Source organism: Sarcophilus harrisii, chromosome 6 (assembly GCF_902635505.1).
Source record: "Sarcophilus harrisii chromosome 6, mSarHar1.11, whole genome shotgun sequence".
Lineage (NCBI taxonomy): Eukaryota > Metazoa > Chordata > Mammalia > Dasyuromorphia > Dasyuridae > Sarcophilus > Sarcophilus harrisii.
Window position 1 is genome coordinate 124,587,449 of NC_045431.1, and position 25,110 is coordinate 124,612,558.

General features: G+C 34.0%; 1 protein-coding gene across 44 annotated transcripts in view; it reads right to left on the reverse strand.

Moving 5' to 3' along the window:
- ANK2 (ankyrin 2) overlaps nt 1-25,110 on the reverse strand; it is an 819,525-nt gene that overhangs the window by 215,386 nt on the left and 579,029 nt on the right. For all 44 annotated transcript variants that reach the window (XM_031944040.1, XM_031944043.1, XM_031944046.1 and 41 more), the window contains one exon: nt 20,902-21,000. In XM_031944040.1, coding sequence (XP_031799900.1) covers nt 20,902-21,000 — 99 coding nt within the window. The remainder of the gene's footprint in view (nt 1-20,901; nt 21,001-25,110) is intronic.

Below are 25,110 nucleotides of genomic sequence, written 5' to 3' on the forward strand. Positions count from 1 at the left end.
ATTATCCATGCATATGTTTTGAAAATAAAGAGCTTTAATAAATAAAAAAAAAGATTCTGCATTGTTTTCTCCGATTCTACCACATACCTACTGAAAAATTAAATATTTCAGTGTTTTTGTATGCTATATAACACAAATTTTCTTTTATATTGCCTTAAACTATTCTATTTTATATACAAGTGTTTTATTTGCAAAATTGGCCTGTGAAAAAATTCTAAAGTACAGGAATATTTTGGGGAGAGGGATTAGGGATGGATATTTATCCAATTTCTATGCTATTACCTATCTTTTAAAAATCCTTCTGATTAAGACATACCAAAGTTCTGAAGCTAAGCCACAACTTTACTTCAGTTGTCTTATATAAGTTAAATCAAAAGACTCGTTAGTAATGGAACAGATTAGAGGGTTATAAGGAGTAAGAATAAGCTTGGCTAAAATCATGACTCTCTTTTTGATTAGTGAAAGGTATCTAGGAGAATTGTTTCTACCTTAAAGAATTGACCTCAAAAAGGAAAGATTGCTGAAAAATGACCTAAGACATTAGAAAAAGGACCAAGAAAAATATTGTAGAAAAGTGTATAGCACAGATCAGAAGCAAGCAGTTGGGAAAAACATCCTTGCTTTTGAAGTTCAATAGACAAGAGCTGAGGTTAAACACTCTGGAGTCAATTTTTTTTAAAATTTAATAGCCTTTTATTTACAGGTTATATGTATGGGTAACTTTACAGCATTGACAATTGCCAAACCTCTTGTTCCAATTTTTCCTCTCTTACCCCCCCATCCCCTCCCCCAGATGGCAGAATGACCACTAGATGTTAAATATATTAAAATATAAATTAGATACACAATAAGTATACATGACCAAACCGTTATTTTGCAGTACAAATAGAATCAGACTCTGAAATATTGTACAATTAGATTGTGAAGGAAATCAAAAACGCAGGTGGACAAAAATATAGGGATTGTGAATTCAATGTAATGTTTTTTTAGTCATCTCCCAGAGTTCTTTTGCTGGGCGTAGCTGGTTCAGTTCATTACTGCTCCATTGGAAATGATTTGGTTGATCTCATTGCTGAGGGCGGCCAGGTCCATCAGAACTGGTCATCATCTAGTATTGTTGTTGAAGTATATAATGATCTTTTGGCCCTGCTTGTTTCACTCAGCATCAGTTCGTGTAAGTCTCTCCAGGCCTTTTTGAAATCATCCTGTTGGTCATTTCTAACAGAACAATAATATTCCATAATATTCATATACCACAATTTATTCAGCCATTCTCCAACTGATGGACATCCACTCAGTTTCCAGTTTCTAGCCACTACAAAAAGGGCTGCCACAAACATTCGTGCACATACAGGTCTTTTTCCCTTCTTTATGATCTCTTTGGGATATAAGCCCAGTAGTAACACTGCTGGATCAAAGGGTATGCACAGTTTGATAACTTTTTGAGCATAGTTCCAAATTGCTCTCCAGAATGGTTGGATGTATTCACAGTTCCACCAACAATGTATTAGTGTCCCTGTTTTCCCACATCCCCTCCAACATTGCACATTATCTTTCCCTTCATTCTGACAGGTGTGTAGTGGTATCTCAGAGCTGTCTTAATTTGCATTTCTCTAATTAATAATGACTTGGAACATCTTTTCATATGGTTAGAAATAATTTCAATTTCTTCATCTGAGAATTGTCTGTTCATATCCTTTGACCATTTATCAATTGGAGAATGGCTTGATTTTTTATAAATTAGAGTCAATTCTCTATATATTTTGGAAATGAGGCCTTTATTAGAACCTTTGACTGTAAAAATGTTTTTCCAGTTTATTACTTCCCTTCTAATCTTGTCTGCATTAGTTTTGTTTGTACAAAAACTTTTCAGTTTGATAAAGTCGAAATTTTCTATTTTGTGATCAGCAATGATCTCTAGTTCTTCTTTGGTCATAAATTCCTTCCCCTTCCACAGGTCTGAGAGGTAAACTATCCTGTGTTCCTGGAGTCAATTTTTTTTGCACAAAATTATACTTCAAAGGATCATAGATATAAAGTTAAGGCTATTATAAAAGCTGAAATTTTAAAAAGTAAAGGAATACACGTTATCTTAATATTTCTCTTAATTTACTTTTTAAAAAGCATGACTTAGTTATTTGAAACCAAAGTTCTAATTATTTAGTAAAGAATTATATATTTTTTTATAATTGTGAGAGCTCAAAAAGTTGGAGTTATCTTACTTATAAACAATTTATAAGGAATAAAGTCACCATCTTGAATGCAGAAAAAAAGTCTGCTTGGATTACAAGTAAGCAGTACTCTTTTTCACACCTTGGTGACAAGCATTGACTGACATTAAGGGACTAACCTTAGAAGTCATACCATCAGATTCAGATATTAAGAAATTATTGCAGAAGTTCAGAATAAAATGTCACAGAATTCAACATCCTTACTCATAAGCATACTCTTTTGGAGGGCTCTTATAGTAGATAATACTCTATTTCTTCTTTTCCACAATACAGAGTGATCTAATAAAAGGGCATTAGACTAGAAATCCACAGATTAATTTTGCCTCTTCTACTAACTTACTAGATAAAATTGGGTAAATCACTTAACTTTGTTGAAATTTAAATAAGGATAAAAATATTAAATGATTTTGAGTTTCAAACGAAATAATGGTTATGAAAATTTTGTGTGATTTCATATTGTTTTATTTTTACATGTAAAAAATGTAAAACTATTACTTTTAAATTATTTTGATTTTCATTTTTTTTCCCTTCTTTTCCTTCCCTGCCCCTTCCCTAAGATGACAAGCAATTATAATATAGGTTCTGCATATGCAATGATATTAAACATATTTCCACATTAATCATATTGTAAAAAAATGAATCAGAAATAAAAGTAAAAAACCAGGAGAAAGAAAAAACAAAACAAAAACAAAAATAGTATGCTTTGATCTACATTCAAATTCCATAGTTCTTTCTCTGGATATGGAAAATATTTTCCATAATGAGTATCTTGGAATTATCTTAGATTATTGTATTGAAGAACGAAGTCTTTCAAAGTTGATCATTACACAAAGTTGCTATTACTTTGTACAATGTTTTCCAGGCTCTGTTCATTTGACTCAGTATTAATTAATGTGAATCTTTCCAGGTTTTACTGAAATCTGCTTGCTTATGATTTTTTATAAAACAATAACATTTCAGTACATTTTTATACCATACCTTGGTCAGCTATTCTGCAATTAACAGCCTCGATTTATGGAAAAAAATTTTTAAAGGCATACCATATAATAAAAGTAAATATAACTTATAAATATTATGGTACAGGTAGTGGGTTATACTGAGCTGTTCCCATTTTCTCATTTAATCTTAGGAAGATTAAGGGGTATCTGACAATGGTTAAAGGTATAATCGTTTTTAAAAAATTTTCAATACTATTTATTTTTCCAAATACATGCAAAGACAGTTTTCAATATTTATCTTTGCAAAACTTTGTTTTCTAAATTCTTCTCCCTCCTCCTTACCTCCTCATCTCCTTAAGAGATCAAGGAACTTGATATAAATTAAACATGTGCAATTTAAAGGTATAATCTGTAACCAGAATGGAGTTTTCTTCTATGTAAAGCATATATATATATATATATATATATATATATATGCAAATATTTATTAAAAGCCTAACAACATTTTGAGAGTTTCTCCATAAACCCAACTTTTGACTTTGTCTTCATTAATATCATATTACAATCAAACAGATCAATCCTACATTTATAATATATTCTTAGTATAGTTCCATGGGTAAATATTCATTTGCTAATCTTTTAAAGTTGATGTCTTATTAAGGCAAATTTATACACAGGCAGTTCTACTCAAAATATATTACACAAATAATGTATGTTTTAAATGGATTATTATTTAGATTCAGTTGTCATTAATTGCAATCTTCAAGCAGAGATCCTTATATTATCTTAAAGAATTCCTCTCTTCTTCAGCTTGAATATCCACCCCCCACACACACACACTGAGAATCACTGGTTATGCCATGAATTCTCTGACTATAAATAAGCTTTTAAAAATGAAAGCATTCATGGTTAAGATACAGTTATCTATCGCAAATTCTAATTATCACTGCATTTATTGTTGTTCTGTATTCTTTCCACTGCATTAACAAATCAATGACTCTGTAGTGTTGTCAAGAAAAAGCTAGGTAGCACAGTGGATTGAGCATTGAGCCTCTTCTTCCTGAATTCAGGAAATTTGATTTCAGACATTAGCTATATGGACTTGGACAAGTGTTTACCTCAGTTTCCTCTTCTGTAAAATGAGATGGAGAAGAAAATGGCAAAATCCTCCAGTATTTCTTCCAAGAGAACCCAAATAGGGTCACAATCAAATATGATGGAAAAAGACCAAACAAAAAACTGTCAACTATAACAATGTAGGTATGCAGGATGCATTCTATTGGACTGTAATTAAAGAGCAAGCTTTTTCCTTAAACAATTCCCTGGCTAGTACTGATAGTAAAAGCAAACAAACAAAAAAAACAGATTTTATTTTGTTTCCATTGCCAAGCATCAGTTGAAAACCTAAGAAGTAACATATAACTAGAGAGATTTACTTGCTGCCTACTACCTTAGATGTACCAGAAGTTTGATAAGTGCTAAGTTACTTTGAAATAAAATGGAAGCCGTTCATTTAAATGACTATTGCAGTTGTGATTTTGAAAGGAAGAAAGAAAGAAAAGAAGAAAACAAGACCAACTGTGAGAGACGAATGTCCTTCTAAAATCAGGAAAAAGCCTGAATTGTGGCATTTCTTATTTCTATCCCTCTATTCAAATTTGTCCACCACTAATTTTCCTATGTACCTATATTCATCAGTCACAGGGAAGATACACAAATAGCCAAAAAGTTTTTGTCCTCAAAGAGTTTACTGTCTCTATCAGAAGAGACAGACGTGTATATTTAGAAATGTGTACACAATAGCCAGGAAATTTAGGAGGAAAAGATATAAGCATTTGAGAAAAGTGAGAGGAGTTTCATGCAAACAGTTGCATTTGTATTGAAATTTGAAGGAAAACTGAGGAAGTGCATTCCAGGTAAGGTATTTGGATGCATATGTGAAATTGAGATTTTCTTTGATTTTAGCCAAATAATTAATAATCTTATATAATGTTCACTATGAGTAAGACACATATGTGATAAGTGCTTTACAAGATTATTATTATTATTATTATTTTGCTAAGGCAACTGGGGTTAAGTGACTAGCCCAGGGTCACACAACCAGGAAGTATTAAGTGTCTAAGAACAAATTTGAACTCAGGTCCTCCTGACTTCAAAACTGATGCTCCATCCATTGTCTCACCTGGCTACCCTTTTACAAGATTATTTTATGTGACCTTCAACAACCCTATGAGATATTATTTACATTTTGCACTTGAGGAAACTGAAGCAAATAGAAATGATCACTTTTTCCCAAGGTCTCATAGCTAGTGTCTGAAATTAGTTATAAAGTTAGGTCTTCCTGATTCCAGGTCTAGGTTCTATCCATTGTGTTATATGGATGTTTCATAGAGCATCGATAGAATAATGCTGATTTTGAAAACCCTGGTTTTCCAAATAAATATTCTTTAGAATAAAAGAGGAAAAGATGGGCTATCCTGAAAATCTTTGAAGGCGACTCTAATATCACTGTGAATACAAGTGGTTAATGCACCCACTAGCTCTAGAATATTTATATTTAGGTTTGATTTATTGTGTTCACATAACTTTCTCTCATGTGAAAAGGTGCAATATTCTTCTCTAAAATATAATGTTCTCTGGGAGCAGGTTTCTTGAGGGACTTCTGGAGGCAGCCTTAGTTTCAGTCCAGAATAATCACACCAAATGCAGCCAGGAGATAAAGTACAATTCTTTATGTTTCCCTTCCAGTCTTGTCTCTTTCCTGGGATCCGGTTAGCTTTCTTAGAGGCCTATCTCTCTCCTTGGTTCCTGCCGCTAGTCCTTTGCCTCTGCCAGCTTCTGCTTCTAGCTCCCTCCAAATGTCTCCAGCCAGCACAAAGGTGGAAGATGGAATGAATCTGTCTCCTCCTCTGAAAGTGGACTTGTTCTTTTTGGCCCTGAGAGCTCCTCCTAATATATGCTCTCTTAAAGGAATTATAGTAAGTACTAAGTACATGTCAATTAGAGAATCATTATCTCATCAATTCCACTTAGTACCTTGTTTCAAGTTCTGGCCCATAACATCTTCTTGTAGGATCAGATCAATCATACTGAAGCATGTTAAGTTGGATAATTATTGTCTCTATCAATTCCACTGCCTCAGTACTTTGAAAGAATCCTAACATCTCCCACTTCTCAAGGAGGTGAGAACTCCAAAAAAGAAGGTGATCACGCCTTCCCTGACTGCTCAAAAAAGGAGTGAAAACACCATAAAAAGGAAGTGATCATGCCTTCCCTGACTGCTCTGGAAGGGAGATGAAAACACCAGAGGAAATGGGAAATAAACTCAGATTAGCAGGTTTCTGAAGGGGCTCACTTTTTTTTTTTTTTTTTTGTAGTAAGTTTATTTTTATTTATTTATTTTTTTATTTAATAGCCTTTTATTTACAGGTTATATGCATGGGTAACTTTACAGCATTAACAATTGCCAAACCTCTTGTTCCAATTTTTCACCTCTTACCCTCCCACCCCCTCCCCTAGATGGCAGGATGACCAGTAGATGTTAAATACATTAAAATATAAATTAGATACACAATAAGTATACATGACCAAAACGTTATTTTGCTGTACAAAAAGAATCAGACTTTGAAATATTGTACAATTAGCTTGTGAAGGAAATCAAAAATGCAGGTGGGCATAAATATAGGGATTGGGAATTCAATGTAATGGTTTTTAGTCATCTCCCAGTGAAGGGGCTCACTCTTAAAACAGGCATACATAAATCCATCAATATGGGAGATATTACACATAATTACATAAATTACATAAGCACATGGTAACACAGGCTAGTAGTGATGTAACAAATAACACAAATCAACATGAGGAATTATACATTCCATAAATCCTAGAAATAATCCAAGAGGAATCTATTGTCCGTAAATTCATGTGCCAGGAATCCAATAATTCCTGCAAGTTTTGAAGTCCTGCAATAGTCTCATCTTGTGTTAGGGAATCCAATGATTCTTGCAGATTTTAAAGTTCTTTAACAGTCTCATTGTCAGCCATGTTCTTTCAGTGTCAGATGTTTTTTAGGTCTTCTTTGTTTTGAGGTTTTTCTCTTTTTTCGGTCTCTCTCCAATGGACAAGGCAACTATGGCTCGTTGATACCCATCTGATTCCTTCTCCATCTGTAGAAATATAAGCAAACCCTTTCTCCCAAGCAGTTAATCTATTTAGTCCCTTCTATTTACAACTTTCTAAATCTCTCCTCATCATCTGGCAATTACATTGGAGCTGTTTGCACTGGACACTGCCCTATTGGTTTAAAAAGCCTGTATTCTCCCCAATTGTAATCCCTTTCTGCTATCTGATTACTTTTTGGCTGATAGATCACATCAGAGTCCTGACTTTCTAAAGATTCTCTGGGTGTAAACTCAGCTGCCATCATGCCCCACATGTCTTTTGTATGATATCTTGGAGCTGGGCCCTGCCTCTTCTTTCCCTATGTCAATCTACAGTCTGAAGCCCAGTGTTAGCCCTGTGGCATTTTGGACATAGGGTTTGGGGTTTTATTCTCTCACCCTGTCCTCTCACTCTATCTCTATATCTACACTGAGCTCTCAGATGACCTATTTTTCCATACTGAAAACATCGATGATTTTCTCTAGAATTCCCTTGCCAAGAGGGACCCTGTCTTCCCATGTTCATCATAGTCTGGGTATAATAAACATTTGTGCTCACTGTGGCACAGCATCTTATGATCTCCTCCTAAAGGAGCATCTTTTTGTAGTCCCCATATAATTCTTCTGCAAACCTCATTGGCAATTTCCTTAATCAGTTGTCTTATCATTATTTCTATAGCTGCATTTTCTCCACAAGAACAAACTGTTCCTGTGACAGCTGTTTGCAAACGTCCCACAGAATCAGCAAAAGGTTCATTGGGATCTTCCTCTATTTTTGTGAAGACTTTATTTACCTTCATCTTTCCCTGGGAGAGAACCCCAAGCTTTTATAGCAGCAGTAGCAATTTGCTCATACATTATTATGGGATAATTAGTCTGTGCTGAATTCTCTGAATATTGACCTTCACCTGCTAGTTGGTCAAAGGAGATTTGTATATTAACTCTTGCTTGCCTATTGTGTTGGGCTTGAATCCTACATAATTCATGATACTCCAAAAGCCTCAAGAAGTTTTGTCCAGGTTCTAAACATGTCCTTGCTATGGATTTCCAATCACAAGGGGTTAGGATTTCATAAGCCAAGTTATCTAGTAACATCTTAACATAAGATGATGTAGCCCTATAAAAACTGCAACCCTTTTTCAAATCCTTAATTTTTTCCAGATCAAAAGGAGTGTATCTTCTACTTTTCTGACCTAAAGAGTCAAGCTCTTTAATCATGGGGTATACATTTATTTTTAAATCAGATATATACTGTCCTTCTCTCTTTGCCTTAACCAATGCCTTTTGTAATCTTGTCTTAGGCTGCTTCATAGGAGGAGCTGATTGTGTTACTGCCTCTCCCCCTCCTCCTTTTTCCTCCACCCATGAAGGGTTAATGGAGGGAAGTAGGTTAGGGGATGTGGAATGACCTAATTTCTCCTGCTGTGAAGTAGCACACTCAGAATTGTACTTAACTCCATTCTTATCTGATTCCTTCATCCTTTTCACCTAGTTTATTTAGATCCTCCTGCTATGTCTTCTTTTTTCTTATTCTAACACTTATATAATTTTTTAAAGCCAGTTGTATCAAATTATATGTATTAAGTGTGTCTTTGGAAATTGAGTCAGGTCCATTTTCATTGTGGAATTGACATAGTTGCTCTCTTACTAATTTCCACTCCTCTAGATCCAATTCTTTCTCCTTAGAGAACCAAGGAGATGTGTACTATACAGTTTCTAAAAGTTCAGTGATCTACTCCCAAATTATCATCAAATCTTGGCTTTTCATAAGTCTGACAATGCTATCTACACATTCTCCTTGAATTGGAAAAGAAGGCTGTTTTCTAAACATCTGTCCCATTTTAGCTGAAGCACTAATTTAGCTTTTTAACAAAGTTTCCTTGTTGTATTTACCCTTATTTCTGTGTCCAGATTCGGGCCCCAAAATGTAATATTCTTCTCTAAAATGTAATCTTCTCTGGGAGCAGGTTTCTTGGGGGGCTTCTGGAGGCAGCCTTCGTTTCAGTTCAATGTAATCACCCCAATGCAGCCAGGAGTTAAAAGTCCAAATCCTTTATTGTCTCTTTCAAAGTCTTATCTCCTTCACTTGGGATTCAGATAGTTTTTCTTAGAGGTCTTCTGTCGTCTTGGTTCCAAGAGCTTAAGCTGCCTTCTCTGGCTTGTGAATCTCCTTGACTGAATCCTGGCTGAGGCTCAGAGCTTCTAGTGGGCTTCTGTCCTAGTGGGCTTGTCCTCTTTGGCCCTGAGAGCTCCTCCTCATATATGCTCTCTAAAGGTATGAATCTTGTGGAATTATAAAAAGTACTAAATACATGTAAATTAGAGAATCATTATCTCATCAATTCCACTGACTTGGCACCTTGTAAGAATCCTAACACAAAGGCACATGAATTAAGGAATTAAGGTGTCACGGAGGGGTCCATCCTCCTTCTAGTCTTTCAAGTGAACCATCTTAAAAGTTCACAACTCTTCCTTCTCTATCCCTCTTCATCAGTTGCTTTTTTATTATTTTTACCTCTATAACATTTTTTATATTTATCATATTTTGTTCTTCCATAGCTCCATGGAGTCCAAACTCTGAATATTTTGTTCTTGAAATCTTGCAATAAGTACCTAATGTCCCATTTCTCTCTTTTTTCTCTTTCCAATCTGTTGTTCACATAATTAGCCAATTAACAACCCTAAAATTCAGGGAACTCCCTTCCCACCCAAAAACCTTCAGTGGATCTCTATATTTCCTCTAGCATAGGAATTCTTTTTGAATTATGGATCCACAGGGAAGTCCAGTAAAGCTTATGGACTCTGATTCAGAATGATGTTTTAAATGTATAAAATAAAATAATAAAAATAAAAAGGAAACAAGTTATTTTTAAATACAGTTTTCTAAATATGTAAGGGAAAAAAGGCAAATAAACAAATTCATGGATCCTAGGTTAAGAACTACTACCTTGGAGAACTCCTGAGCCAGGTTTTTAGAGTTCTCCATTATCTGGCTCCCAATTATCTTTTCAAATTAATTTCAGAATATCCTTTATTATTCATCTCTTTCAGTCAAGCTAGTCTACTAAGTAGTTTTTAATCTCAGTTCTTCTGCTTCTATAACTTTGTCAAGTCTGATTCTCAATGCTTGCATTCATTTGTATCTTCTCCTTCACCCCTTAGGATTATTATCTGTCTTCAACCTAACACATACACCATAGATATTTCTGAGATCCTAGGTTATTATATACACACACTCTTACATTGTTCAATACTAACTTATCTTTTATTTGTTTACATGGATTTTTCCTCAATAGAATATAAGCTCCTTGAAGACATTGTCGTCTTGGTTCCAAGAGCTTAAGCTGCCTTCTCTGGCTTGTGAATCTCCTTGACTGAATCCTGGCTGAGGCTCAGAGCTTCTAGTGGGCTTCTGTCCTAGTGGGCTTGTCCTCTTTGGCCCTGAGAGCTCCTCCTCATATATGCTCTCTAAAGGTATGAATCTTGTGGAATTATAAAAAGTACTAAATACATGTAAATTAGAGAATCATTATCTCATCAATTCCACTGACTTGGCACCTTGTAAGAATCCTAACACAAAGGCACATGAATTAAGGAATTAAGGTGTCCTGTATAAGAAACAGAAAGAAAGTTGGTTTGACTAAAATGCAGAGCTCATTCAAGGGAATAATAAGCAATATGGCTCAAAATTAGGATCAAGGTGTGAAAAGCTTTGAAGACCAGAGGAGCAAATTTGATACCAGAAGTGATGAGGAATGAATGGAAAACAGTGAATAAGAAAGTGACAAGCTCAGATCTGTGCTTTAGAAAAATTATTGTGGCAGGTCTGTGGAGGATGGATTGGAGAAGGAAGACACTTAAAGGAGACCAATAAGGAAATTTTTGTTCCTAAAGTAGAATGGGAGATATATAAATATAGAAAAAGGGAATGATATAAGAATGCACAAAGAAATGACCAGATTTTGCAAAAATCTGGATATTGTCCTATGCTGGTTTATACTGTTTATACTATACTGTTTATACTATACTATACTATGTTTATACTAAGCACTATGCCAGTTTCTCTTAGTACTAAGTCGGGAAAGTAGTCCCTATTCTATAAGTTACCATGCTGTTGAAATCACTTATTTTTCTGTCACGGAGGGGTCCATCCTCCTTCTAGTCTTTCAAGTGAACCATCTTAAAAGTTCACAACTCTTCCTTCTCTATCCCTCTTCATCAGTTGCTTTTTTATTATTTTTACCTCTATAACATTTTTTATATTTATCATATTTTGTTCTTCCATAGCTCCATGGAGTCCAAACTCTGAATATTTTGTTCTTGAAATCTTGCAATAAGTACCTAATGTCCCATTTCTCTCTTTTTTCTCTTTCCAATCTGTTGTTCACATAATTAGCCAATTAACAACCCTAAAATTCAGGGAACTCCCTTCCCACCCAAAAACCTTCAGTGGATCTCTATATTTCCTCTAGCATAGGAATTCTTTTTGAATTATGGATCCACAGGGAAGTCCAGTAAAGCTTATGGACTCTGATTCAGAATGATGTTTTAAATGTATAAAATAAAATAATAAAAATAAAAAGGAAACAAGTTATTTTTAAATACAGTTTTCTAAATATGTAAGGGAAAAAAGGCAAATAAACAAATTCATGGATCCTAGGTTAAGAACTACTACCTTGGAGAACTCCTGAGCCAGGTTTTTAGAGTTCTCCATTATCTGGCTCCCAATTATCTTTTCAAATTAATTTCAGAATATCCTTTATTATTCATCTCTTTCAGTCAAGCTAGTCTACTAAGTAGTTTTTAATCTCAGTTCTTCTGCTTCTATAACTTTGTCAAGTCTGATTCTCAATGCTTGCATTCATTTGTATCTTCTCCTTCACCCCTTAGGATTATTATCTGTCTTCAACCTAACACATACACCATAGATATTTCTGAGATCCTAGGTTATTATATACACACACTCTTACATTGTTCAATACTAACTTATCTTTTATTTGTTTACATGGATTTTTCCTCAATAGAATATAAGCTCCTTGAAGACATTACAATTTCATTAAGTCAAATCAATTACAGGGCTAACTTGAAATCTATGAATTCTAAGGACTACAAGATTTTTAGGCCGTTGTCCTTCATGCTCATAGAAGACCAAAATGCCATCACAAAGTTAGGCTCGATGTATAGTGTGTCCAACTATGGCTGACTGGACAAATATGAGCTCATAAAATCTACCATAGATTGGGTACAAATAATCCATATGTACATTTAAATTGAGATGACTCTAAATTTCTTTTGAGCCATAAATAAGTTTTGCTCATAGAGATTAGCATCTTCTCTGAAAAGTCATGTCCAACAATCATACCAAAGTTCTTTAGAGAGACCTTGATAGTGTGTTTATATCACTTCTTCTAACCTACTTGTGAGTGCCTGCCTTGTGTGAGATCTCTGTAAAAATCTGACTACAAAAGAATACTCCTTAGAGTTCTATATGCACTCCAGCTTTAAAAGGATGAGATTTTAAAAATTATTTTTCTGCTATTTTAGTTTCTATTTAATTTAGCTGCTATTCAAAGTGAAATGTAAAATTGTATTTAATTTGCATTGTCATTTAGTTTTTCCTATGTAATTGAAGTACATTAGCCATATACTTGTATAAAGTCATGGAGGATGTGATTGAGACCTTCAGGGAACTTTACCAACCTAAAAGGTTTTTGAAGGCAGCTTTGTCTAACAAGATCTAGTTCATCAATTTTGATACTTCATGATTCCTCTGAGAAAAAACTTTTTTTTAAACTATAATTTGTGTTGATGGTAGCCTTGCCTGAGACACATTTCAGGAAATATCCACTAAGAAAAGCAAATATAAACTGCACAGAACTGGATCTTTCAATTAGCTGGAGCCCAAAACAACAAAACCTTGTTAAATTCCTGATAGTTGGTTTGGTGGCTATGAGTAGTTCTGCTGCTTACAGTATACTTTGGGCAGAGGTTCCTTTGAGGATTGTACTCATCTTCTCTAGCTATTCAGGGAAAGGAAAATGTGATGCCATAAGGGGAAGGTAGCTCCCAAATGGTTCCTCAGAGGAAAGACTCTTTTCCCATCTCTTAGTAAATCTCAGTGGAGAATCATCTGTTTACAGAAAGCCCCCAGCTACGTACCACAATACCATAATAACTTGCACATTCAGCATGTTTTATTTTCAAAATGTTTGTTCCTCTCTTTTTTTAAATTTCATTTTCACATCAAATGTGAAAAATTATGGGAAGTTTTAAATCATACCTCCTTCGCCCTATCCCAATCCTCCATAAAATGATGATCAGAGGCCTTTCTACATACAGTCAGTCAAAGGGATGAGTTAGGACGAGAATGCCTCTATCTGCATCTTTTAGATACAACCTTGCTATTTCTGACCAATCTTTAATCAAATTTATAAGAAAGGAATTTTATATTATCACATAGCATTATAGGAGAGAACACTGTGCTTAAGTAAACCTGAGAATGTTTTTTTTTCTTCAGTCTTCCAATGCCAAAAGCACAATGAACTTGATGCTTCTCAGAGTTAGTCCATAAAAATGAAAGTAGTCTTATAAGAAACTCCTACACTTTTCAATATTAATTTTTGTTCTTATTTTCTCTTGATATTTTTTTCATTCCTATGAAAATGATTCAAAAGATATTATTTTTTATAATTATTTTTTTCTTTGCAAAGATAAAGATAGGTAAATAAGATGCTCTACTACATTTTGAATTTTTGATACAATATAGTCTTAGATAAGTTTAATTACTTTCTTCCTTTCCATTTTCTTGACTACTTCCTATTTTTATTGACTATTTTTTTTACAGTGTCTTAGAGTGCTAAGATAATCTTTGTTAAAGAGAAAGAATGGTATAGTGAGAAGTGTGAAACTTGGCTCATACTTCCATGACGTAGGCAGGTTATAACTTTTTTTTAGTTTCTTATTCTATAAAGTGAAGATATTTGACTAGATGATATCTATGATTCTTTGATTTTTGGAGCCTCTCTAACAAAAAGTTTATCATTCAATCTTTGTCTGAAGACTTCCAATGAGAGGGAATCCATTTTTTTTCAATTAAAGCTTTTTATTTTTCAAAACATATGTGTGGACAATTCTTCAACATTGGCCCTTGCAAAACCCTGTGTACCAAACCCTCCTCCCCTTTCCACCATACCCTCCTCTAGATGGTAAGCAGTCCAATATATGTTAAACATGGTAGAAATATATGTTAAATCCAATATATGCATACATATTTGTACAATTATCATCCACACAAGAAAAAAAGAGAAGCAAAATAAAATGCAAGCAAACAACAACAAAAAGAGTGAAAATGCTATGTTATGAACCACACTCAGTTCCCACAGTCCTCTCTCTGGGTATAGATGGCTCTTCATCACTGAACAATTGGAACTAGTTTGAATCATCTCATTGATGAAGAGAGGAACATACATCAGAATTATCGTATAATCTTGTTGTTGCCATGTATCTCCTGGTTCTGCTCATTTCACTTAGTGTCAGTTCATTCAAGTTTTTCCAGATCTCTCTAAAATCATCCATTTCTTATAGAACAATAATATTCCATAACATTCCCATACCATAATTTATTTAGCCATTCTCCATTTGATGGGCATCCATTCAGTTGAGGGAATCCATTTTCTTTTGAAGTAGCCCATTCTATTTCTAAATCAATCTAAGTGTTAAGAAGTTGTATTTCCTTTTTAAAAATCTTTTCCCAACTTTTATCTGCTCTCAGTTCTACTTTCTTGGGACAAGTCAAACAAGTTTAAAATATCTTCCACATGATATATCTTAAGATAATTGAAAATAGCTATCATACTATCCTATAAGTCTCTTTTCAAGTGATTTTTGTGATTCAGAATATTTTTTTCTCAAAAGGAGACTTCCTTAGTGAAGCAGAAATCTCATTAATGTGTTGATATGGACTCAGAGATTTCCTTCAGAGCACTAGAGTAATTTCAGATACAGAACTACCTCACACATGCATCTTCAAGTGAAACCCCTTCCATTTTGCAAGAAATCATTAATTAGGTGGAAGGACAGTTATACTTCATGTGTGATTTTTCCACTGATTTTGTCACATACTATTTTTACTTGTCTTGTGAAGGGAACAGTTGCAAAGGAAAAGGAAAGCACTGAAGCCTACACAGTTGGCCAAAATGCCACGTAGTGGGCAAGGCAAACTGCTTCCACATGGCACACCACTGGTTCCGGTAAAAAAAAAAAAAAACATATAACTGAACATTCTGTTCTGTCTCAAACATGCAAAACTAGAACTTCGATCAGAGTCCAATAAAAAGCTTCTTTATTCAAATAAACATTTGTTTACTCTGTCCAGTGGAAAGGGCTGACTTCAGGAGATAGGATTAACATAACATCTTACTTCAACATTACTAGGAGTGAACCCAATTCATGTCTGTATCCTATTAGTTAGGTTCTATGTTATAATTAAATAAGGTACTCACAGGTTGCTCTAGTTAATAAAAGGACCATGTAAAAAGATATTCATTAAGAATGTTCCAGTACTTTGTTTGGGTAGACATCTCTTTAAGAAAATGTCTGGGGGCATCTAGGTGGCACAGTGGATAGAGCAGCAGCCCTGAAGTCAGGAGAACCTGAGTTGAAATCTGGCCTTAGACACTTAACACTTCCTAGCTGTGTGACCCTGGGCAAGTCACTTAACCCCAACTGCCTCAGACCCCCCCCCCCAAAATAATATATATATATATATATATATATATATATATATATATATAGTCAGAAGGACAGCATGTAGTGACTGATATGATATTGAAGCAATTTCCAAGTGTGAAGGACCCTGACTTTCATATTGATAAGTCTTTTTGATGCCCTTAGGTGACTACAGAATCACATCAAGTATGGCCAAAGGCTATAGCAGTAGACTTGGTTACAGGGAGATTTAGTTCTGTAGGTTAATCAAGTCTTAGGGATAGGTTAGGGGAAAATTAGCCTAATTTATGTTTTATGAAGATAGAAGAAATCCTGTTTAATTTTGATTCTTTCAAAACCATTATGCTGACTGATGGTTATGACATTTAGAACAAAATATACAAAGACCAGATTCCCATGTCATTCTTTGACATGTGACATTCACTATACATCTATGAATTAATCTAATAGAATCCATGTTACTGTATACTACTACCTAAAAACCTACTTCCTTCAAATGGCAAAGTGAATGGCATAAGAAGGTCTGAACAAGCTATGCATATACCCTGCTAGAGCACACAAGGATAAAAAATGTCATTAAGGAATGTTATGATAATAAGAGAATGTGAGCAGGACATGTGGTAAGGATGAGACATAACAGATAGCTGGAATGCCAGCTGGTAACCTCTTAACATCAGGCAAAATCAAAGAATGTGAAATCTCATGGGTGAATTTATGGGAAGAAAATGGACAAAAAGTAGCACAGAATAGGCTGGCAAGAATGGATTGCAATGTCACTCTTGAATGGAACTCTTAAAACAGTGAATCTCATTGTTTTGATTTTAAAAAACCAACATTATCTTCATTTCTAAATATATGTCCTCTGTTCAAAGTAAAAAGGATTCTTATTGTCCCGATCATTTAGTTTTGCCTTCCCAAGTTAAGGGAAACACAGATGACATAGAAAGAGTATAAAAAGATATAATTAAAGATAATTAAGCTTGTAAATAATACTTCTGAAAAAAAAGGAAAAGGCAATTGGGAAATTTAACAGGAAAACTTCAGTGTGACTTGAAAATGATGCTCTTACATGACCAAGATTAGAATCTGACTTAAAGATTGTGATCCTAAAACTTTTCCAGTAAAGAAGATTTTTTTACCATGATGGAAAATGGCTAATTTGACTATATATCAGACAATATGAGGGAAAATTTCTGAATCTCATCACTTTGTTCCAATATTTTAGTAAGATCTGTTAGGATATATAATTTGAATTCAGAATTAGAAATTGGGCATGTCATTCTCCAATTGATAAATGGTCAAAGGATATGAACAGACAATTCTCAGATGAAGAAATTAAAACTATTTCTAGCCATATGAAAAGATCCTTCAAGTCATTATTAATCAGAGAAATGCAAATTAAGACAACTCTGAGATACCTGTCAGATTGGCTAGAATGACAGGGAAAGATAATGCGGAATGTTGGAGGGGATGTAGGAAAACAGGGACACTAATTGTGAATAAATCCAGCCATTCTGGAGAGCAATTTGGAACTATGCTCAAAAAGTTATCAAACTGTGCATACCCTTTGATCCAGAAGTGTTTCTACTGGGCTTATACCCCAAAGAAATCTTAAAGAAGGGAAAGGGACCTGACTGTGTAAGAATGTTTGTGGCAGCCCTCTTTGTAGTGGCCAGAAACTGGAAACTGAGTGGATGCTCATCAATTGGAGAATGGCTGAATAAATTGTGGTATATGAATATTATGGAATATTATTTTTCAGTAAGAAATCACCAGCAGGATGATTTCAGAAAGGCCTGGAGAGACTTACATGAACTGATGCTAAGTGAAATAAGCAGGACCAGGAGATCATTATATACTTCAACAACAATACTGTATGATGATCAATTCTGATGGACGTGGCCATCTCCAGCAATGAGATGAACCAAATCAGTTCGAATAGAGCAGTAATGAATTGAACCAGCTACACACAGCAAAAGAACTCTGGGAGATGACTATGAACCATTACATAGAATTCCCAATCCCTATATTTTTATCCGCCTGCATTTTTTATTTCCTTCACAGGCTAATAGTACACTATTTCAAAGTCCAATTCTTTTTGTACAGCAAAATAACTGTTTGGACATGTATACTTATATTGTATTTAATTTATACTTTAACATATTTAACATGTATTGCTCAACCTGCCATCTGGGGGAGGAGATAGGGAGAAGGAGGGGAAAAATTGGAACAAAAGGTTTGGCAATTGTCAATGCTGTAAAAGTACTCATGTGTCCTTGACAATTTTTTACTTTATTCCCAATTGCAAAAACTTCTTGCATACAGGTAAGTAAAATTAAGTTTTACAGAAAAAAAAACAGTTCTACGTTGTTTCATTCCATTCATTAACACAAGAAGAAATACTTGGAAGTAAATTTTGTTGGTAAAAAAAAAAAAGAGAGAATGATGAGTTTTGATTAAACATATTTTAGTGCTCTAGACTTTAGAAAATAGTTTGAGAAACATTTTACAGTCTAATATTTTAATTGCTAATCTTCATAAAAATTAAAGCCCTCTTAAAAAGCCCTCTACTAATCATTTCATATTGAATTCAATTCAATAAGCATTATTAAACACTTACTATGTGCAAAACACTGTGTAAAAACAAACAAAAAACCCTTAAGTCTAATTATAAGTAATGCGAAGTAACATAATTTTTTATTTGCTAAAATAATATTTACTTTTTTCATATTACTATTGGAATATAACATGAAGTTGAACATAAAAGACAGGGCTATTGGCTTTGGCCTATTTTTTCTATTAAACTTCATATTCCTATATTTTTTCAACTGCCACAGCAAGAAAGATGTTACCACAGATATCCTTGGAAAATGATGTTGAGTTATGTGCCTACTGTTTCCATTTGTCAACAACAAATAACTTATATATTGCTTTAAGTTTTGCTAAATGCTTTAAAAAGATTACCTCATTTTCACAACAAACTTATGAAACAAAAGTTAATAGTATCTTCATTTTACAAACTATGAAATGGAGCCAGAGAGGGTAAGCATCTTGCTCAGCCACAATGACAGGAATATCAATCCTCAATTTCAGAAATATCTATTATAAGATATTGAAAATCATCTTTTTATGTTGAATTTCCTTCTAAGTCTATAATAAAATTCCTAAAAGCAAATTAAAACTTCAGATCTTTATTTTTAACATTTAGCTGTTTAAAATATTCAAATTAACCTGATCTTAAAGCAAATTTCTGAATAAATACAATTGTAAATATTTTTTCACTCATTTTTCCTATCTTCTAAAACAGTAAGTTTTTTTCTAACCACAGCGGGGAAAAAAGGTCATTACTTTCTCTGGAACATAGAATTTGGAAGATTTTCCAATTTAAGGACCAAGATGCTATGTATTTTAAAGAATATCAACATGTTCTTTTGAGTTAAGGTTTATGTAAACAAGTCGAACAAAGTACCTATCTCATAGGCATGCAAAAAATAATAGAAAATATAGTTGCGATCTAATTTGGAGTCTAGATAATAAGGAATTAAATTTTTCATATATTCCTAGTTGCCAATTTACTTCCTTCCCTACCAAAAAAGCTCTAAGTGTATGAAAATGTGTGCAGTATTAATAAAGGAAAAGTAGTTGAACTGTGAAAGCAAAAGACTAGCATTTGTTCCCAGTAATCCTAACAAAATTATCAGCCTCTAGCACTCTAAGATTACGTATGTTGTAGGTAACCCTGTTGCAGAGCATCTATAAGCTACCCCAAATCTTAGAGAGCACCAAAAAGCTAGGAAATGATGATTCATGTCAAAAAACAAATGACTGCTGTGTCCACAAAAACACCATCTAAATCCTTCACCATTGGGGAGAATTTGCCTATGCCAAAGAATATGTGGCGCTTACAAGGTCACAGGACTCCACAGAAAGAGATAAATATTTGGAGTGACTGAATACTTATAGAGAAACAAAGAAATGCATGAATTATTTCACACACATGCACAAAAATTCCAAAATTATAGTTCATGTTTAAGATAGCTATTGAGAGCTCAAAAGGACACTATATAGGATCAACATTAAGTAGAGACTTTCAGAAAAAGAATAAATATCTTAAATATTACTAGAAAAAAGAAATAATCATTATTGTAGGCCCTGGATAGCAGGCCATCCCCAGCCCCTTCTCATGTTGGGCCCTGGATAGCTGGCCATACACCCCTCTTCCCCTTTTTAATTTGTGCAATTAGACTTGGGAAAGTTGAGTTTAAGAAGAAAACTTTAAAACTTGAGACTCCAACTTCTCTTCACATTGTGATACAATGAAGGCTAGAAAAGAAAAAGTATCCAGGTGCTTGCCTTTCTGACTTCATCCCTGTCCAAAAACTACCCTGGGAATAGAATTATTGTCAAGGACAAAGACACCAGTTATGTTATCCAACCTTCCTTCTTTGTCTGACAGGGCCTGAGTCACAAGCTTCAGGTTGTTAATGCTAAGTCAACTCCTCTCTCTTTGCTCTCTTTGAAGTAAAGATAACAATAGCTGCAAAAATTAATTGCATTCTTGGTTTATGTATTCTGCTTGCAAATTTCATATAAACTCTGTGCCTCAGTTTCGCTATACCAAATGCTTTGGAAGCACATTCCCATTTTGGTCATCTAGCTTAAGCTATTCCACATTAAAAATTAAAATTTCTACTTGCCTCAGTTTCTCTAGTATTATATTATACGAAATAATATAACTTGATTAAAACAAGTAACAAATAACATTTTTGTCTAACATCTGGTTGGACTCACTCAATCCCTTCCATGAAAAACCATGAATTTTGAAGAAGAAATTTGAATCCATACCTGAGATTGTGCATTGATATTAGCTCCTTCCTTAACCAGAACTTTGACAACTTCAGCTTGTCCAGCCAATGATGCAATGTGTAGAGCTGTATTTCCCTTCTGTTTGAGAAAGCAAAAAGTAGAAACAAACCCAAAAAAAACAAAAAAACAGAAAAAGTTAGAATAATTTCCAATATTTCCTTTGTTGTAAAAATCTTAGCTTTCCTCATAATGCTTATAAGTTTTTATTACAAAAGAATAAAATATGACTTAATGAGATGTTTCAAATAAGGCAAGATCCACCCCCACACACACAAGTTGTAAACTTGAAAAAAGACAAAGGTGTCCAGGAACCAATTTCAACTAAGTAAAGCTGATTATTAAATTTTCATTGTGAGCATTTATATGAAAATCAGCAATCACTATAAATCCCAGTTTGATTTATTTCATGGATTGTCTAGAATTTTAAAAGTATTAATAATACAGATTAAACTTTGAAAGTGTGTGTATACATTCTCATCTACCCTCAAGAATTTGGTCTTTAAATGCTCATAAGCATAATCTTATATTTCTTTCTAAGCAGTGCTTACAGTCAATAGAATATAGAAGAAAATTCAGGGAATATCGAATGCAGTAAAGACATATTTCAATATTGTATCAGTAAAACTTGAAGCTGTAACTGGTAGAACCTACAGGTGCAAATGAAAAGTGATTCTAACTGAGCAAAAGAACAGTATAGAAGCAGAAATCAGAGAAAGCACCTAGCAGATCAACTAGTTTGGCGAGACACCATACATTGAAAAGTCTAAGTTAAAAAGCAAGTATAGTATGGGTTAACCCAGTTTAGATGTGGCAGTATCTGTTCAAGAAAGAAGCTCTATTCTGCATGGGATTTTTATAGATATCTTCTGAGACAGAAGAGGTATAACAAAAATTACAGTTCTAGAGTTACCCTGGACATATGAGTTTTTCCCACTCACTTGCCTCCTTTGCAGGTTTCTCTAAGTATATGCTCACTCTCCCCAAAAGATACAATAATACACCAGTATAGTGGTGATAAATATAACCTAGGTCTCCTTGTATGGACTATTCTTCACCATATTATTCTATTTTCTTTAATTCATCATTTATTTCATCATTACAAAATTTGAGATCTAAAAATCTAATTATTTTGAGTGGCTAGTTTTATGTAAATAGAAGTATAACAGTAGGGACTTGAGAACTGAAGCAATGAGGAGGAGTAATGCGTTGCCTCACAACAGAATTATGCCTAAAATTCTAAGAGATTTTAGTTGTAACTATATGGCTATTATCCTTTTCTTGGAATCTAGACCTGACTATATGAGGCTAGGCTGGATTGAATGAACTAGCCCAAGGAGTGAGTAGATGTGTACATATTCTTTTTTTATTATTATAGTTTTTTTATTTACAAGATATATTCATGTGTAATTTTTCAGCATTGACAATTGCAAAATCTTTTGTTCCAATTTTTCGCCTCCTTTCCCCAACCCCTCCTCCAGATGGCAAATAGACCAATGCATGTTAAATACAATATATGTATACATATCCATACAGTTATTTTGCTGCACAAGAAGAATTGGACTTTGAAATAATTGTACATATTCTTTGTGAGAGGTTTGTGTAACTATTATGTGAGTGGTCACCCCAAATAGCCTGCCTGCTATGTTTACATTTTAAGGGAAGCAATATTGTATTCATTCATTTACACAACAGAATTTATTTAGAGCCTACTGTGTGCCAGGCACTGTTCCAGGCATGGGGATACAGAATCTATTTTATATCATCATAATTTAATTGTATTCCTGCTGACCTGAAGCAATACTTTAGCCTCAAATGGTTGGCATTCTATTGGAACAAACAAAATGCACTTATAGGTAAATAAACACAAAGTAAACAAATATAAGGGAGGGCACTAAGTGTTTAAAGGATCAGGAAAGGCTCCTTATGATATTTAAGCTGATCTGTGAGGGAAACCAGAGATGTTAAGATGTAAAGATGAGAAAGGAAGGAATTCCAGGAACTAGTGTGGGTTGAGGGACATCATCATACAAAAACTTGGAGAGGTGATATGGAATGTTGTATTGAGGAGCTGAAAGCAAACCAGTTTAGCTGGATCAGAGAGTGAAAAGGAATATGACTGTAAATGACAAAAAGATCTCATATTTTATCATGAAAGTATCTTGTTCATCATGATTGAACCTCTCTAAACTTCATTTTCCTCATCTCATAAGGTAGTTATACTAGGTTGCCTTTAAGCTCTAAGATCTTTTCCCAAGATTCTATTTCCTTCAGTTCTTCAGTTCCCACTCTCTTCTCAATCCCTTGCAACTGGACTTTAAAACCCACCATTGAAATAAAATCCTTCTTCAAGATTTGCATCATCTTAACTATTAAATCTAACAGTTCTTCCTCAGTCTACATTCTTTTAGTCTTCATTTTACTTGACCTCTTAATTTTTTGAGACTATCTACCCTAACTTTTGATTATTCAGTGTATTTTTTCTGGCATGTTCCTCTCCCTAAAGCATGAATGCCTATCAAGAGTCTATCAAGTATTCCTAATCTCTCTTCTCTTCTATCTTCGTATCTTCCCTCTTAGTGGTTTCATCAACACCCACTGGAGCAATTATCATATCTTCTACTCAATACTTAATAACTCAAAAATCTCCATATTAAACCCCAACTTCTCTGAGCTCCCCTCTGATATTTCTAACTGCCTGCTAGTTCCACAAGCATATCAAACTCAACATGCCCAAAATAAAACTATTTATTCTCTTCCTCAAATTCAACTGTCTTCCTAATATCTCTATTTATGTTGAGGACATCATGATTTTTAGAGTTTTCCTGGGTCACATCATCAAAACTGTCATCAACTCTCTCCTCTCCCCATTAATTCCCACATTCAATAAAGTATCAAGTCTTGTCAGTTATATCTACACACCATGTCTCACACTGATTTTCTCTCCATTTTATATATTTGTATATGGTATCTATACACCATCATATTTCATGCCTTCATCACAATTCACTTGAACTATTTCAATAGCTTCTAAATTATTCTTCCTCTGCTCAATATCTCCCTTCTTCAAACTATCTTCTACACTGCTGCCAAATTGATATCCCTAATGAACAGGTTTAACTATGTTTCTCCCTATTCAGTAAACTTCAGTGATTCCCCCTCCCCATTATCTCTAAAATAAAATAAAAATGTTCTCATGTTTGACATTCAAAATACTAGACAATTTGTTTCCAATCAATAGCTCTATACCAGTGGTTCTCAGAGTTTGGTTAGGGGAACCTGTTGCTATCCCCAAGATCTGTTGAAGGGCTCTAACAAGGTCAAAAATATTGCAATCATAATACCAAAAGGCTTTACTTTTAATTTGGTAAATATATATTGCTATAAACTACATAAACAAAAATTGTTTGAAAGTCTTCAATAAATTTCAAGAGTTATGAAGAAGCCTTAAAGTAAAAAAAAAAATTTGAGAACTACAATTATAAATTAATTTCACGTTACTTTCCTTCATGTATTTTATACTCCAGATAAATTGGTCTATTAGTTCCCCCTCAAAACTTCCACATGATGTTCCCTTTCCTATCTTCTGTCTCTCAAGACAATTTTACACATCTTGTATTCCATAATAGTTTCTCTCTCATCACTTTTACCTCTTAGAATCCCTAGCTTCCTTCAAGGTTCAGCTCATATTCTACTTATGTTGTGTTTTTCTGATCTTGCTAGTTAGGCTCTCTCTAACATCTGAAATCAACTAATCTAAAATTAACAAAATTTCCTTTGTCAATGTAAAGTTGTGTCTCCAAGCCCTTTGAGACCTTAGGTTGATTGTAATTATAGAAGAATCAATAACACTAGTAAACTGGGAAAGAAGTCAATGGAAGGGGAGGGTGAAAAGGGAACTTTCCCATAGTCAGAAGAAAGAATAAAAGAGGCTGAATTTTGAGAAACTACAATTCAAAACTTTAGAACTATTTGGTAATAAATGGGAAATAGACTTTGGAGAAAATGTAAAGAGTTCTATTTTGGAAATGTTGAGTAATAGGCAGTTGGTAATATGGACAAGAAGAGGAAACTCAAAAAAGATGACGTCTCGATATATACATGTGGGAACCATTGTCTTAGAGATAACCATTCATTATATAAAGGTGAGAAGATCACTGGAAGAAGATGCATCATTTATGCTATGTGCTT